General features: G+C 35.6%; 1 protein-coding gene across 1 annotated transcript in view; it reads right to left on the bottom strand.

Moving 5' to 3' along the window:
• Positions 1-6,321: 6,321 nt before the first annotated feature.
• The window catches only part of NTF3 (neurotrophin 3), a 63,831-nt gene continuing 52,941 nt past the window's right edge, over positions 6,322-17,211 (bottom strand). The window contains exon 2 of the mRNA XM_042835020.1: positions 6,322-9,935. Within this exon, the coding sequence (XP_042690954.1) occupies positions 9,141-9,935 (795 nt within the window). The 3' untranslated portion in view covers positions 6,322-9,140. The remainder of the gene's footprint in view (positions 9,936-17,211) is intronic.

Here is a 17,211-nt window from a genome sequence, read left to right as displayed (position 1 = left end):
AGAGTAAGCAGTAAACTTTTTGGACTCCAAGTTTAAGGCAGTATTGACCCAGCTACCAAGAGAAATGGAAAAACAGGAAAATAGAATATGTTTTTACATATGATTCACTCCATTTTTCAGTGGATGATACTTAGATCCTTAGATCCTTTTGTAGATAAATGACATTCAATATGAGAAGGCAAACATATGACTTTTACGCCAAACACCCTTTAAGTCTAAATTCTAGCTATGCTATCTCATGTTGGAGAAATCCCTCATCTTTCCGTGTTTGCTTAAAAGCTTTCATAAGCTACTGGAGCCATCTACCAAAGACTGAGAAAGGTGTTTATTTTATAAACATTATAGCAACTTGCTTAAGTCTAGGATACTGCATATGAATGTAGGGGAGTAAATTCAAAGAAAATGCAGGGAAGTTTATTTCTGCATCTCACATCTGCAGTTGTAGCAGCCTTCTAAACATCTAAATGACTAAAGAGTCACTAAGCAAAGAAATTATCTCAAATAATTACCCAAACCACCTTCCGTTTTTCGCAGCAACTTTTAGGTGGAAGGTGGCCAATTTGCCTTAAAATATGGAATTGAAACATCTTAACCATTGAGGTGGTCTTGATAATTTTACTTCAGTTTCTGCATTTACGCACTGAATAGCTTCTTCTCCTTGGTTCATCACATTTCTAGTTTTCTTTGCATGTGCATCTTATTCTTTCAACAAGTTCCCAGTCCAGGTGATTGCTTTCATATCCAAGTCTTTTTGAATATTGTTTTCAAGTAAGAATTCTTAAAGTACTGCCAAACACATGCTTTACTGCACTTTAGCTATTACTTTATTTGCTAATTCTATTCTCTGTTTAAACAACAACAAAAAAAGTCTAGTTTTTTTAATATATCCTTTTTTGTCTTTTATCCTATAATTTTATAGCATTATAATGATAATGTTTCAATTATTAAGCACATGATCCAGGATCCACTGGAAATTTATGGAGCTTTTTGAAAATGTCCAAGGATCTTGGATCAGTTCCTAAATGCTTACAGGCTACTTGTTCTTCTTTTATTTTTTCACTCCAGATATTTTAAGCAATATTTATGAGATGGGAACTATGAGGGTTGCTCACATTCTTGTTCTGTTGTTTTGTTGGTTTTGGTTGATTGAGTGAGCTGTTTTGTTGTCTTGTCTTTTTTTTTTTTTTTTTTTTTTTTCTCCCGAATCACTATTATTTCCAGTAATATAATCTGAAACCTTATTATTGTCCTGGTCCATCTAGGCATGTGCTTAATTTAATCATAGTTAATCTTATCAACTTCAAGAGAGCTACTTGTCCTTTTAAAATTGAGCATATGATTAAATGCTATCTTGTCTTGGACAAAGACATAAGCAAACAGGTTGAGTGAACCAAATCCCCTTCAGTGCAGCCGAATCATGGAACTAGTTCTCAGCAAATCCTGACTACGTATTTTTTTGAAGAATAAATCTATAAGCCACTCCCACAGCCAGATGGGCAGTGGGATTACGGGTTTAAGAGAGGAATTTTTTAGGAGTGGTTACCCTGATTATAAGCAGAAACATAGTACATGTTTGAAGCATGAAAATATCCCTGGCAGCAGAATTTCTTAATTAACATTTCTTCAAGCAAAACAAAGCCCAATGAAGTTACATCTGAAGCAAGAAATAAACTCAATTTTGGATGAGGCAAATCCTTAACTGCTGTGTATGGTGGTTCTCAGAGGAGACTATTTATCTTATGCCACATAAAGCCCCTGAGTTTACTTAGTGAGCTATAATGAATCAGTCTGAGTTCTGACAGTGATACTTCTACATGAAAAGCAATTGTAGCTTAATGCTTCTGCAGCATAGTATAATGCTCCTGTAATCTATAATACTAAGTAATTATATTGGTATTCATCATGTAGCTCCACAGGCAGTAGTTATATGGTATGCAGAAAATGAATTCAGAGTTCACCACCTGCTTTAAAATGTCACAGGCATGATTCCAAGCTTTATTGTGTCAGTAAGAACTTCAGACATTAAGCCTTCATGAGATCAGAACTGCTATGTATTTATTAGTTCCCTTAAAATCATATGGGTGACTTAAGCATTTTCCGCTATTTGAACTAGCTTTTTCTGATATTCTGGATACAAATGAAACTGTTAAATAGAAAATTTTTGAACAAAAATGCAAAAAAATTTCCTTTCTTCTTAGTCTTTCAATTACTGTGACCAAGATCCAAATCATTACAACAGTGCCATGATTTTTCTTAAAGCATCATTACAAATCTTAATCTTTAAATCTTAAAGCATCATTACAAATTACAAAATGATGGTGTGAATTCTCTACTCAAAGATTACACTGTTAGAGACAAGAGACCTGTCTCCGCCACCTTGGAGATGGTGGAGTTGACTTCACTCTCCTTGCCTTGGGTAATGTGAATAGGAAATATGTGTTTTGTGCTGCTGACCCACACTAGTCTCCATGGCATATTAAAAAAAAAAAAAAAAAAAAAAAAAAAAAAGGAAGGAACCACAGATAAGTAGTAACACTAAGTAATACTCTTCAATCCAGGCATAGCACTGCAGCTATTTTCTTCCCTTGCAGTGGAATTCAGAACAGAAAGCATCACCACACATTTTTGTATTAGGGCTACAATACAGTAAGAGGAGAGCTGAAAAGAAAATAGATCACTGAAAAAAAGTTGTTGAATGAGAAATTTCCTGTTTCTAACTTCTGTTTTCCAATACCCTCACATTCCTCTGAGAAAACTGCATGCAGCAATCCAGAAAACATGGGAGTTTGAGACTAGGCTGTTTCCATAAGAACTCTGTTTTGAATATTTGCTGTTATCCAGTTATAGTGGAAGAAGGTATTTCTTCACCCTTACCCTCTCCTAGAACAACTACCATATCCTGATGCCAAGTCTCTAGAAGCCAAGATTATTGACCTGTGCCTCTTAGTCAGATTCTGAGATCAGGAGATCATGAGGGCTATTCAGTCTGTTTCACATGTTTGAGGAGTTTAGTTTTCAAGGAAACAGTGTAGTAATTATTATGTCATACATTCCACCTTTCTACCTTTCAGCTCTTCAGTCTGAAGAGTTCTGCCTTCTTGAGACTTCAAACACAAGTTTTTGTGGTATCTTAGTGCAGACACTGTGGCTCTGGTAGCCAAGAACTTTTTTTAGCACTGAAAAATTCCCTTCCTGGAAGGTTTTCCTCAGGGCATGAATGCAGGAACCATGTTCTGACCTGTAATTTGTCTCATATATTGGGACGATAGTTTATGTTCTATCAGCAATGTAGAAATGAGCAAATTTCTGTCTTCCAAACTTAATGGGGATCACATTTAGTCAGTGTGTACAAAAACGAAGGTTAAGAAGTATGTTCCATCTGAGCAGTGGGCTGTGCCACATGTGAATCTGGCTGAAGGTATTTGTAATAACATGACAAAACTGCCATTCAATATTTTAAAATATATTTAATCTCTGAGCCTGAGAAGCAGAATATTTCAATCTCACATTTAATTTATCTACTACACTAATGTGCAACTTCTCAACTTTTACTTGGTCCAGAAAGATTAGAGGCATATTTCTACTCCTTTATCCAGATTACACATTGTGAGTGTCTACAAGCAGTAAGCAAGATGCTTATTACACAAAATAATATGTATAAAGCAAAATTGAGATTTGTATTAACATTCCTTTCTCAGACACAGAGAACATAATTTCTGTTGATTCCTTTTTACAGTGCTAGACGTAGTATTTTACAACATGCTGCTATTTAATTTCTTTTTCATTTGCTGCTAAACATTTGTGTTCTGATCATACTGAGTAGTTAAAATACCATTTAAAAGTTAGGTATAGGGAACTAGATGGAATACTCAACAGTTTTTATGACACTGATGATAAAACCTTGGGGTTTTTTGCATGGTAGATAATCCTTTCAACTTAGGCTAACTCTTTCACATTCAATTTGGATTTAGTCAAATTCTGCCCTGACTTAACAGCTTAGTAGTCCAAAGTGCTGACAACAAGGGTTGCACTGGAATAACCAAGAGCAAAACTTCATCTTCTGTCTTCTTTGAGTATAGTTAATTCCTAGTTAACGCAGGAGGATTGATCTCAATTAAAAGAGGTTAATTTTCATTTTGAATCAGTGTTTCAGATGATCTGGTGGCGTTTATTTAACACTTGTAATATCAGGAATGACTTTTTCACCTGAGATTATAGCTGAATAGTCTCTCAACCCCACCTTCCTAAAACTCTGTGGGACTTTTGCAACACTACACTTCTGACTCCCTGTCTTCTCTGCAGTTTTTCTCTCACCTGCCATGGAAATATATTCAGTCAGAAAAAAGCAGCATTTCATCTCCCTTAGAAGCCTCCCTGAGCATATTAGTGTATTATGTCAAATTATCTGACATGATTTACAAATAATCCAAGTATCCAAGTGTTCTCTCTCTTCTCTGTGGCACTAGTAAATCATAGCAACATCCTCAGAAAGGGCATCTGCTGCTCCTCTGTTTTAGAGAGGGTTAGACAACATTCTGCAGTCATAGCACTGCTTTACGGAAGGACTACTCAAGTTCATGAAAGGCCCACTTCTGGGCAGATAAGAAACGTGAACCAAGAAGCACCCACTGTACTTGTGTCAAAAATTTATGTTCTCTCTCAACCCCTAGATAAACAAGAAGCCACTCTTGATTACCTACTCCTTGGTTAAGTAACTTGCTTCTCAAGGAAGAGACTAGGAGATTTGGGAAAGTGAATGAAAAGACAGTATAAAGTTCTGTCACGTTCTCTCCCTTTTTGCTCCATATAGAAGCAACATACGCACAGCTGCTTCTCAAGCATGATTTAGAGAAGGCTGCTCATGTTCTCAGCTAGTTGTACAATGAACATCTTCAAAATGTGATCAAGCTGGCTAGAAATATAAGATCATGACATCAAAATGTCAGTTCTATAGTGAAAACATGGCTTTCACATGCTGCTGGCTTCAAAGCTCATCAACAAAACAGAAGAAATCTGTACTTGGAGATCTTCACGTGAAGTATTACCATTTGCAGTTGATCAGAAGTACCAAATCATCTTTTGTTTAAAAATATACATATATATGTTTAAGAAAATTATCAAACTTGTGAATTTAAGACATTCCAGAAAAAAAGTAGTAGATATATTTTTTCTGACACAGATTCTTGTTATGGAATTTAATGGAAATGTTACTGCTAAACTCTCAGAAAATCTGCACAAAACTGTACAGATCTACAGGGGCAGAGAATAGCAGACTCTCCTAGGGAAAGGTTTCATTATCCTTACACAGCTTGATTTTTTTTACACTATGTCTGCGCATGCTTCGTCATTCTGCCATCTGCTGTAACAAAATACAGGCAAAGCATTTTTGAAAATAAGCCCTCTGCATGTTAAAAATGCTCCCACCCTTCTCACAAGCTGTTGAGCTGATTATCCTCACCTCCTCTTTCTCCCTTGGCCCCACCATCACATGCTTCATGAATTAAATACATGTACCAAGCAGGGAGAACATAGAATCCCATTGATTTTGCCACAATGTTTCTATTAAATGAAATGAATAGTCATGCATTTTACTTTACTGTGTAAATGCATCTACTGGAAGGACAGAAATATCACGTCATTACCATTAAATTTTTAATTTTGGGACTCCCAGTCAAATTTATTTCTTGTTTGGTATTGTTTCCAAATACACAATGTATAGTGATGTTGATTGCTATAGCACTGAAATTATAGAGTATAAGCAGAGTAGTTTTTAGTGCACTCTCTGTACAGTCAAAGTTTTTTCCTGGTGCAGCAGCACAAATCTCTTGGTAGCAGTAAACTCTCTACACATACTGCATTCCCGAACACATGTTCAAAGGTGATAAAATAAATGCAGATGGTTTCCCAAAACCTCAGAGGAGTGTTTTTTACTGTTGCTAAATGGACTATAAAAAAATTGGGAAAAAACTGGAGAAAATTTACTTTGACATAGAAAGGCAATTTCAGAATAGCATTCAGTCATTTGGGAGAAAAGCTAAATAAAACGTGTGTTTATAATGATCTATTGGCAAAATAATATTGACAGAATATTGAAACTGCCTAATAGGAATGAGTTTCAAAATACTTAAAATAAGTATTGTGAGCTGAGTGTTTTCTTAACTACTTAAACATATGAAAATGTCAGATAAGGAACTTTTAATTCAGTGTGCCATCACTGGAGCTGACAATAAAATCATCCCAAGCTACAGGCAAAACAGAACTAAGCTTTAACAAATTTATTACAGGCTTTGTTTACAAACTTGTTACAAAATTATACAGCATCTTAAGTGTACACAGGTTTTACAAGAACATGTGACTAATGAGTGCAATTGCTCTGCTCTCTGATTGAGATCTGCAGGTTTCTCTTCAGTGATGGCCTGATGCAGCTTTCCCCACAGTATTTTTTTGTTGTTGACTTTGATGGAATTTGGATCACATCCAAAGTGTAACACTTCTGTTCATTTCTATACTGAGGTAAGAAAGAGGCAGCTGATCTCATAACCTTATGCTCCCTGTTTCTTTCCTATTTAATATGTTTCAGATGATTGGTGTTATATTTGCTTTGATGTGTTTTTGCTGGGCACTTAGAAAACACTCAATGTATTGGTGATGTTAAGAATCATAATGACTTTCTTTAACTAAAATAGCAAATTGTTTTCTTTAAACCTATGAAGAATGATCATTTTCAGTGGTAGAAATAATTAGATTAGAATCATTTCTGATTTTAATTACATTGCTTTAATAATACATTCTCACCTGTATCTAGTATACTTTCTCTGGATGTATAGTGATGTAAGCAAGAGCACCCTCCACATTCCAGGAACAATGTAGTCACCAATTAATGGGATGTAAGCAACAGTGTCTATCCAAGTTCAGAGGATGCTCTTCTTATATAGATATAGACCAAATTGATGCATGAAAGAGTGAAAACCTCTGAAGTCAATAATAGATGACAATATCTGCTCTCGGCTATTCACTATATCTGAAAATAATCTCTATTTGGAAATTTTGGGTGTAAAATTAGATTTTTAACCTGGAAAATTTTTCAGTGGGACAGTCCTCTTAAAAATATGCTTCTCCTCACAAACAGAAAAATTGATAGTTAGAGGTTATTGTAACCTACACTTTTCTGCCAGTAAAAATAGCACAAGATCTGTTGAGGGTTTTCTTTTGTTTGTTTTCCAAGGAGGGAGAATTCAGAAAAAAAATCTAATCACAGATTAGATACTGAGTTGCTTGTTATATCATCTCTTCCCTTTTAACCATTGCCTTCGTACTAAAACTGAAGCTATTATTGCTTGAAGCAAAGTTAGCTTCTAGTCCATTGAGGTGATTACTTTTCCTCTGAGGTAAATACTCTGGCTTCATATTGAAAACTGAGAGAATTCTCAAAAAAACTTTTTGTTTATGGCCTCCCCTCCAGAATTACACCTCCATGCTCCAGCCTAGTTTTCAGTGTCAGCTATTCCCTTGCTTCTGCTCGTGAGAAACCTGTCCATTTTATGATGTGTAGGGCTCTCTGCAAGGGATTAGGGGAGACCACACAATTTGTTACATTGATCACCTGTTACAGATTCAAAGTTGATTCTCCAATAGTGAAAATTATATGAATAAAGGCACCTTATCACCATATTTTGCATACTCTGATCTCATTTTCACTTCTGATGTGTAACGTGCAACAGCAATGAAAGCCATAATGTAAAAATTTAAGACCACTATAGCTGCTTTTTTGAAGGGCTTTGTTTTGAGCACTGATTGTGGATTAAGAATTAGCTAGGGACAAATAATTTATGTGGTTCAATCTTAGTTCTGTTGACCAAAATCTATGACATGATTCTGATTTACTTTTATCACAGTAAGATACCATCCAGTGCATAATATAGCTAATGCAGAATGGCCCTTATCTTCAGGTAGAATAATTATTAGTGTCCCCACTGGAAGTACATGGTGATGCAAAAACTAATTTGAGGTATTTGTTAGCAAGTTTTTCTGCCCTAACCACAAACCTGTGTGAGTAAATAACTCTATTATAGCTATGGTTTACCTGAATTTTAATGACAGTATGGCTCAAAAAGAAAATCTTTTATGTCTCTGTGAAAGGTACCAGGTTTGCTGTGAGCTTCCACTCGATTTTCCCTCCATTTAAAACAGGGACTGTGTTACTGAGGAGAACAGTTTCATGTGAGTTTGTGGCTTTGATAGCCATCCTAGGATATAATCTCTTTCTTTATTATAATTCTTAAGCCAAGAGCTCTTTTAACATAAAGACAACACTGACTTTGTTTCTAATTTTAAAATGCAGACAGAGAAGAATGATGTAAAAATTAATCATGAGATAATAGATTAGTGTAGAAGAAAAGGTCAATCACAATAAATGCTATATCCAGAAGAAATAATCATTTACGTATTAATGATCCATTTAGATCTGCTCTTGGTCTCATTAGTTTAGTTACAAACACTTTAGATTTTCAAAATATTGTTTCTAAGATTAATTGTCAGCATTAGAAATAGTTGCAAAACTTATGTGCTTTAAAAACAACAGTGGTTGCTGGATTATAAACAATCATCCTGAAATGCTAACAGGGAAAATGGTCATCTCACTGACAAAACTGACACAATAAAGATAAATTGTATTTTACAGCTACTTGACGACTCTGACAACAACATCGGCTACAGGCTACGACTCATATTTTAGTTCTTTTCTGTTTTGATTGTTGATACTGAATCCAATTAAATGTGAGTGTATAGTGAGAGATACAAATATGTACACAACTCTTGACACCAATCTGATTTTTAACAAGTTTACTAAATAACTGTCACTGGTTTGACTATACTGAATGAAGAATACTGATTTTACACAGATTTTACAGTCAGGTTATGGTGTTCTGCCAACAGACAGTGTCACAAACATAGTCTAAAGAAATCTGGAGTTGCCCATAGCAGAGACTTGTTTATTGAGAGAGAAAGCTTATATACTGTAGATTTGCTGAAGTTTAATAAATAAGATCAACTTATAATATATAAAACAATATAAACATTTATATGCTACATGCATATCATATAATTTAAAGTAATAACTTATATAGCAAAGAGATGCAGATTTATGTTCTTCCTATTTTTCTTGACAATGCACACACGCAGGAAGTGTCTATTCTTATCCATCTCCAGCCTACAAGTTTATTGTTTTCTGAAGTCAGTGCTCTAACATAAGTTTGGGATGTCTTGCATTGCGAGTTCCAGTGCTTGTCGTCAATGCCTCGGCAGCCATTTTTAACAGGTTTGGCTTCTTTACACCTTGTTTCATAAAAATATTGCTTAACTGGAGAGTTGCCTGTTTTAATTTCTCCCAGCACAGTTACCTGGTGTCCTCTAATGTCAATAGCAGATGATTTGTCCGTGACCCATAAGCTTTCACTGTCACAAACAGAATATTCCCCTCGGTGGCTCTTGTGTTCTGCGTACCTTTTCCTTCGAGATGTTCTGTTTAATACCACTGAATTTCCAATATAATCCTCTGTGAGGTACAGTGGTGGTGGTTGCAGTGGTGTGTTGTCACTCAGGAGAACTCGAGGAGAATTGTAACGTCTCTGCTGCCTTAAGAGGTCTGTATCCATTGAAATAACTGGCTGGAAGTCTGATTTCATATTTTCATCTCCATCCATCTCTTGGTGATCCTCTACTTTCTGCACTGTATTTTGATAGTTTTCCTTGACATCTATCGTCTGCTTAGAAAGCTTGTTCTTCAAGATGTCTGCCCGAATTAGTTTAATAATGAGAGAATTCATTGAATCTTCTGGCAAACTCCTTTGATCCATATTGTTTGACTGAATGCCACGAAGATATGCAAGAAATATCACATAAAACAAGATGGACATCACCTTGTTCACCTGTAAGATCTACAAAGAAACAGAAAGTCAAGATAAAAGCAATTAAATAAGATTTACTAAATGCTGTAAACATAAAAATTCTTTTATGATTAATTTTTAATGTTTTACTTACGGAGTAAAGATAGATACAGATAGGCTATATGTATTTTAATTTTGTATTTGTATGTTTTTTTAATTTTGTATTTGTATGTTTTTTGTATTTAATTTTATTCTGTAATAAATGCAAACATTTTACAAATTCTTTTTTAAGCATTTAATTATCCTCTCATGTGCTTTAAAGAATGATCTCACTTTTATTCATTACTTGTATAGTGACAGACATGCCAGTTAAGTCCCATCTCCACAGAGTTAGGTAGCTACTCTTGGGAAAGCATGAACAAGCCTTGATAATGAACAGATGTTAAATCACTTTTGCAGAGTCTGTTCTAATGAGTGGTTGGTTTTAAAGATGCAAGGAAAGTAGCAGACTCTAAAGTGGTGTAACATGAAAAAGGTATGACTTTGCTAAGTGTCAAGAATTTGCATGTGTTGAAATCTCACGAATACATCAAATTTCTGTTCATCAAATGGCTTGTATCTAACCTTAAGAGTATCATCATACACTGAGAAATAAATGCAGTGTTTGAATAGAGCTCTCTCACTCATGCTATGAGATAGAGTACTCTTGAAGAGAAAATACACAGTTAAACTGTAAAGTGCTGTTTCTTATATTTTGAACATCGGAAACCAACTTTTAGGCTTTTTTAATACAAGTGGGAAGTCCAGATAGATCCACTGAGCACTTTTTTTGTGGCTCTTTGCTGGGCTGCGGCCTGTTTGCTATTTTTCTTTTTTTTAAATGAAGTTCCCTTGTTTCATGAGTGGAACAAAATAGCTAGAAATATTCATGGACAGAAGGAAGACTCTCTCCCCACTCCTCTTGAAAATGAAGAGTCTTGTTCAAACAGATCAAAATGAACTCAAGACTGAAATTTTGAAAACTGTGCATCCTGTGCTTCTTTTTGTACTGCATTTTAGCCATACTATGCTTAATGCGGATTCCTGTATTGTTTATTCCTAATTCTAGCTTCTCAGTATCTTCTGAAAGCCCTTTGGCCACTTCTGGTTTAATCTTTCTATCATACTGTAGTTGAGAACTATAAGCATTTGTGTAAGGAAGTGTTTTTTCCCTTGTGGATAACTGTTTATTTTGTATTGAATTGCAATTGAATTTAAATGAAACTAATGTTCAATGTCAAATATAAGATCATGGAAGAAAACCATTGACTTTGAAGTAGACTATCTAAAATTTTTAAACAGGCAGTGAACTGAAGATGAACATATAAAACTCATGTTGTTACAGAACTGTCATACCATGTGAGAGGCCCTAGGTGAAGTACTGCTTCAAGTGACTGAAAAAAGTCTTGAGATTCATTCTCCTACACTGCAAACTAGTCCACCATATGCCAGTTTTCTAGCATTCTGGAATGAAGTCACAGACTCAAAAACTTGCAGAACAGCTGATGTTGCAAGGATCCTTAGGAGATCATCTAGTCTAATATTTCTTCTCAAACCAGGGTCAGCTGGAGCAGCTCACACAGCACTAAGTCCAGTCATTTTATTAATATCTTCATGGATGAGCAGTCTAAAACCCATCCAGGCAATCTGTTTCAGTGTTTTATCACCCTCATTGTAAAAAAAAAAAAAAAAAAAAAAAAAAAAACTAAAAATATCACTTCTTTCAGTAGTTTCTTCTATTTCAGTTTGTGCCCATTTCTTATTGTCATTGTATGGAACATACTTGATAGAGTTTAGCTCCACCTTCTTTACTCTTTCCCAGTAAGTATTTCTACACCTTGATAAGATCCATCTGAGTTTCTCTCCTCCGGGCTAGGCAGTCCCATCTTTCTCAGCCTCTCTTTGTATGACAGTCCCTTAGTCATCTTTGTTTCGGTATGTCCATGTCTCCTGTACTAGGGTGCCCAGAACTGGACTGAGCACTGCAGATGTGAGTAAAGCAAAAGAATTACCTCCATTGACTTGCTGGTAATGTTTTGGGTACTGTGCATTTTCTCAGAATAAACTGCAGAGAAATCTGACCTTTTAAAATAAAAATTTCTAACAAAGCATTTTCTGTGTAAGAAGGAAAAAAAAAAAAGAAAAGAAAAAGAGGAAAAAGGGGAAAAGGGAATGAAGCAAAACTTGTTTTAGCAACAGTGAGTCCCCTCTTAATAGTTTGGAACTGCAGCAAAATCAGAGCTACCCTCTGTGGATGTCCTTTTATGGACAAGAAATGCGTTTTCTCCATTCTCAGTTTGTCACAGTATGAGTTCGCCTAAATCTAGACAGTTGTTTGCAGCAAAGCTATGCTTTGAAAGAAATTCTTAGATTTTCAGTTAACATGCAGTTACTGTCATACCTAAATAAATACTAACTTCATGTAGATGGATCTCAGAGCCGAGACTGAGCTGTATAAAAGATCTTTTCCTGTGCAATTTAGCTTGCCCTTGGTAAATTACATTCCTTTATAAAACAGAAAAGACATTTTAAAACATGTGTCATTCAGCAGATTTCTCATAGCACTCAGAAGAACTAACTCACACATAATATGACACACAAGGCCATAGAATGGTTAGGAAAGCTCTGAGAACACTCTGCTCAAAAGCTGAAAGCATTATTCATGCCAGCATGCAGCTGCATGTAATCACTGGTCTGCTTCATTTCAAAACTAAGTGGCACTAACAAAATACACAAGTTGGAGCAGGTGATGAGGTGAGAAAAGTAAGACTAGAGTTCCTGCAAACTCCATTTAATATCATACTGCACACAGACAGAGTTAGAGATCTCAAAATCAAATCAGATAAAATAAACTCTTTTTTCTTACCCATGGCAGAACTATGTTAATGGTAAAAATCTTTTGTTGAAAAATATTTTGTTGAACCAAAAATAAAATGTCTTATAAATTTGGTGGGAAAAGTTTATACTACTCTGAAATTTAACCTGCAGTTTAACTTTATCTTAATAAATAATTTGCTACAAAAAGTAAATTGTCTCAGAACAAATCTTTACAGTTTTCTGACATACTTTGGGGACAAGAATTTGGAAAGAAAATGCAAAGTTTGGGCTAAAGGAATTACAGTTTTTTGGGAGTTACTACGAGACAGTTTTCCTAGGAACTGTTTACCTGTGAAGATAGTGGTGTACTCAGAAATTCCAGTCCAGAAAGATCATGTAAAGTTGGCTGTGACACACAACCTACTTGACATTAAGGTATATCATCTCGCCTGACTTAAGTGAGTCCTCAGTATATATTGAAAAATTGAATCAGGATAATTATCTTTCTGTGCAATATGTACTATATATGTAATATGTAATTTTAATTTTGTAATATGTAATATGTAATTTGTAATATGTACCTTTTTGTTCTGTGGTTATAGAAGATTTTAGAAATATCAGTTTGAATCTGAAAAAATCGACCTACCATCTTCTCTGGATTTACATCAAAATGTATCCCTTATTGACCTACCTGTTTATGATGAATTCATCATTTGACTAGGAACTCAGTATTGGAAGAATGCAGTGGTAGATAGCTTGATTCACTTTGTGCCTGTAGCTTCCAAGTTCCATTTCCATTCCATGTTTTGGTAATTCAGGTAGGGCTACTGACATATTCTGCAAAACTTTTTTCCTGAGCTGCTGAGAATCTTTGGATTAGGTTTGCTTTCATCTTCTACTATTCTATGTAGTCTTCTAGCTATTTGGGATGTAGCGTTGATGCTTTGAGCTACTGCTAGACTCTTGCTAGAGGTGGGTACATGGTTCAAAGAAGCCATTAAATATGGTCAGAAAACACTGTGCTATGTGAAATTTGGAGAAGTAGTTGTCATCACAGTAGGAAAATATTCAATTCTTCATATTTATCCCTTTGTATAGTGTCAGTCTCCCCTTACTCAGAGATTCTACCTCAGCTTTCAAAAGTGATTTAAAACATGCCAACAGGAGCAAAGATCCATAGCAGAACTAGGAGTAGAACTAAATGGCAATTAAGCAGTCTGAATGGTATAAAGGTGCTGTCTATCTTGCTCCACAGCTTTTGCTCTGACCAGTTTTTCTTGTATTCCCACATAGAGAACTTATAGGAACAGATATCACACCATGGCAGGAAAGCCAACAAAAACTGATAGTACATAGAGCAGACTGTTAATGTGCGCTAAACAAGTTTGGCTTGGAGACTGCTGACATTCGTGGCATACCAGGTAAAAACAAACATTACTAAAAATGTGATGCATTCCAAAGTTGTTCAATCTTTCAAGTGCAGCTTAGCTTTATTTTATATTAATGGTTTATATTCCTGTGATGTTGACAGGGTATTGATGCTGTCTAGCATATGCGTCTTGCGGAAGTCCTAAATTTAGGAGAAATAAACAGTCTTACCTATTATTTGTATTAAGAAATGAAATCCCCCACCAGACTCTGGTAAATTACTTTCCAACCTATTCTGACACAGTGCTTTACATAAGATTGGAAAGCTTTCCTTTGTTTTGTTTGTGGTGATTAAAAATAATAAATATCTTCTATTTTGATTACCCTCTGAACAGTCTACACAGCTGAAGCGAAAATGTCATTTAATATGTGCTGTGAAAATAGTGAAACCCTAGTACTGTGAGACACAGCATAAGTATCCACTTTTAAGTCATTGCTCTGAGGAGCCGGAATAGAAGCTGGTGTGACTGGTGAATTTTTCATTCAGCATTGTAATACCCAACATGATTTATGTAAGTCAGCTTGAAGTATGTGGCACTTTCCAAAAAATTTAAGAGCAGCTTTTTTTTTTTTTTTTCTAGACTAAGCAATGATCATTTGCAGTGGCTGACAGTTTATTCAGGCTTCTGCATGATAACAGTGCAATTATTCTCATCGCTTGCTAAACTCTCAGAAAACAAGAAGTAACAAAATGCCATTTTCATTTCCTAATCTTTATAACTTTGTTGATAAAAAATGCAGTCCTTACCTTCTGTGCTTCGGGAGGGAGAGAAAATGTACAGAATGAAAAATATTACTGCATTATGAATAGTCAGATGGCAAAAGATAGATTATGATATAATTGTACATTAAATATGTGCACATACTTCAGATTAGAAATTGACTATTTGTCAATATCAAATTGACTATCTGTTGTTGACTATATGTCAACAACACATGCCTGTAGGAGAATTTATTATGATAGATGGCTACAGAGCACTGAGTGCCCCAAGAGATGCTATGACCATGCTGAACATTTCTGTTTCTCAAGACACAGAAATTTCAACATACCCAGTTTGAAACCAAAGATTTCACAAGAGCCAGGCCCACTAAGAAGCCTAAGAATTCAGACACAAAATCAAGTGGAACTGGGTTATGGCAGCTCTATGTGTTAACTCTCCCATTCTCAGGGCCAACCAAAATGTAAGCTAGAGTGAAGGAACTTGAAACCAATGCATTCCTCCTGCAAATGGGCTGGGGAGTAGGGAAAAACACTGTATCTGAGGAGGAGGGACCCACAGTAGATCAGTAGCTTTTAATTATGAGTTGCTTAAGGCCATTTTCAAGAGAGAACACATCTCAGCACTTGAGTCCCAACAGTCTCCAGTGAGAGGTGTACCAGTTAGAGGTATTGCAGTAATGGAATTAAGCCTATTGAGTCACTGTTTTTTCCTCTAAACAGTTATGTACTCGAGTATGAAAAGCTCACTTGCACTTCAAACAAATCTACCTTACTTATTATTACAGTTGTGTTCTTGACCCCTACCCTCTATGGAAAACTTTCCTAACTGGTGAGAGCTTTCTGAAAGACAGAATAATCACAAAATATGATAATACATCTGCTGTGAGGGGAAAATGCTTTAACTGTTAAACACACTGTGTAGAACTGCAGTAACTTTGGTTATTTTCTGATGCAGCAGATTGCAACTTTTTGTTTGTCTGCATTTGATTCTTCTGCAAATGTATCTTTTTGGAGATTAGAACATGATCAATTTACACATACCTATTTCCAAGAGAAAGGTCAGGAACAGTTTCTCAGTGCTTACCTCACTACTTGGAACAACAACTGCTTCTCACACCTTGTGCAACGGTAATTCTGTTTAGGGTTTCATACGGCCAACACTGACACAGAATTCTGGGCAGCTGAGACCTCCCAGAGGTGCTGGGCACTCTCCAGCATCTTCTACCTATTCCACCAAGAGGCTTGACTATTAACAGTGTGTACCAACCGCACTAGTTGCATCCTCTGCTCTGTGATCACCTACAGAAGCAGGAGGATATCTCCTTAGTCACAACTAGGTCTTTTTCTATTTTAATTCCTTTCCTCATTTATATTTTTGTGACATGATGATTACAGCTGTCTGCTTCTGCCCAGAATGCCATCATGTAGTTTTGCACTAACCAGTTGAGTAATCGCAAATTGAGAAAGTCAGGGTGAGGTCATGACAGGTTGGGATCCTGGTTCCTCCAGTTTGCTGCAAGATTTTAGTAGAGTCAAAATCTCTGTTCATGACTTTCTACATCTGCAAAATAAGGAGCTCCATGAAATGATGTTGGCATTTTTTTATTTTGGATAAATACTCTAACATCCTTTGCTTTCTTCCTCAAATTGCTGTCTGTTGTTGCCCTACTAAGACTAAAGATTTTGTCTCTCCACAGAAGGCTTGACAATATTGCAGTATAATGCCCTTAATGCTATATGGGAGGTGTCTGTTTAGAGACTAATGAGACATTTAACATAAACATTCCATAAATGTAAATCACCCTCTTTTCTTTTACAGCTCTCATGTCACTGATATTTGAGAACTCCAAAAACATTTATCTGCATTAATACAGAAAAATTAGAGTTCTTCTTGTTCATGTTTAAACAGACTGGAAACAGAGAGCTCAGATGTAATTAACAAGGTTGTACGAGCATTCTGTTACAAACCAGGAGTAAAGAAAATATCTTTATGTGTTTTCATGCTGTACTGCATCAGAAAACCCATTTGGAATGTTGTATGATAAGTTGATCACAGGAGTGATAACTGTGAAATATATGGAAATAAAAATAATCACATCTGAGATAAGTGATTAACCACATCTTGGTCATGATGAAGAATTAAAGCGGTAGCTGTGGTAAACAATTTCTGCAAAATTCTTCTGCTTTCATATTATTCACTGTGTAGCTCTGAAAATTCTCCAAGGTAACAAGAAATATAAAGGTCAAATTCTTACTTAAATCAATAAATTCCAATGACTTGATTAGATTTGTGTTATTTTTACAAAAACCAATAATTTCCCC

The sequence above is a fragment of the Centrocercus urophasianus genome, unplaced genomic scaffold (genome assembly GCF_019232065.1).
Source record: "Centrocercus urophasianus isolate 14NV4802_14NV808 unplaced genomic scaffold, USGS_Curo_1.0 seq_5, whole genome shotgun sequence".
Taxonomy (NCBI): Eukaryota; Metazoa; Chordata; class Aves; order Galliformes; family Phasianidae; genus Centrocercus; species Centrocercus urophasianus.
The sequence above is the reverse complement of the archived record's forward strand: the minus strand, read 5'-3'. Positions and strand labels throughout refer to the sequence as shown.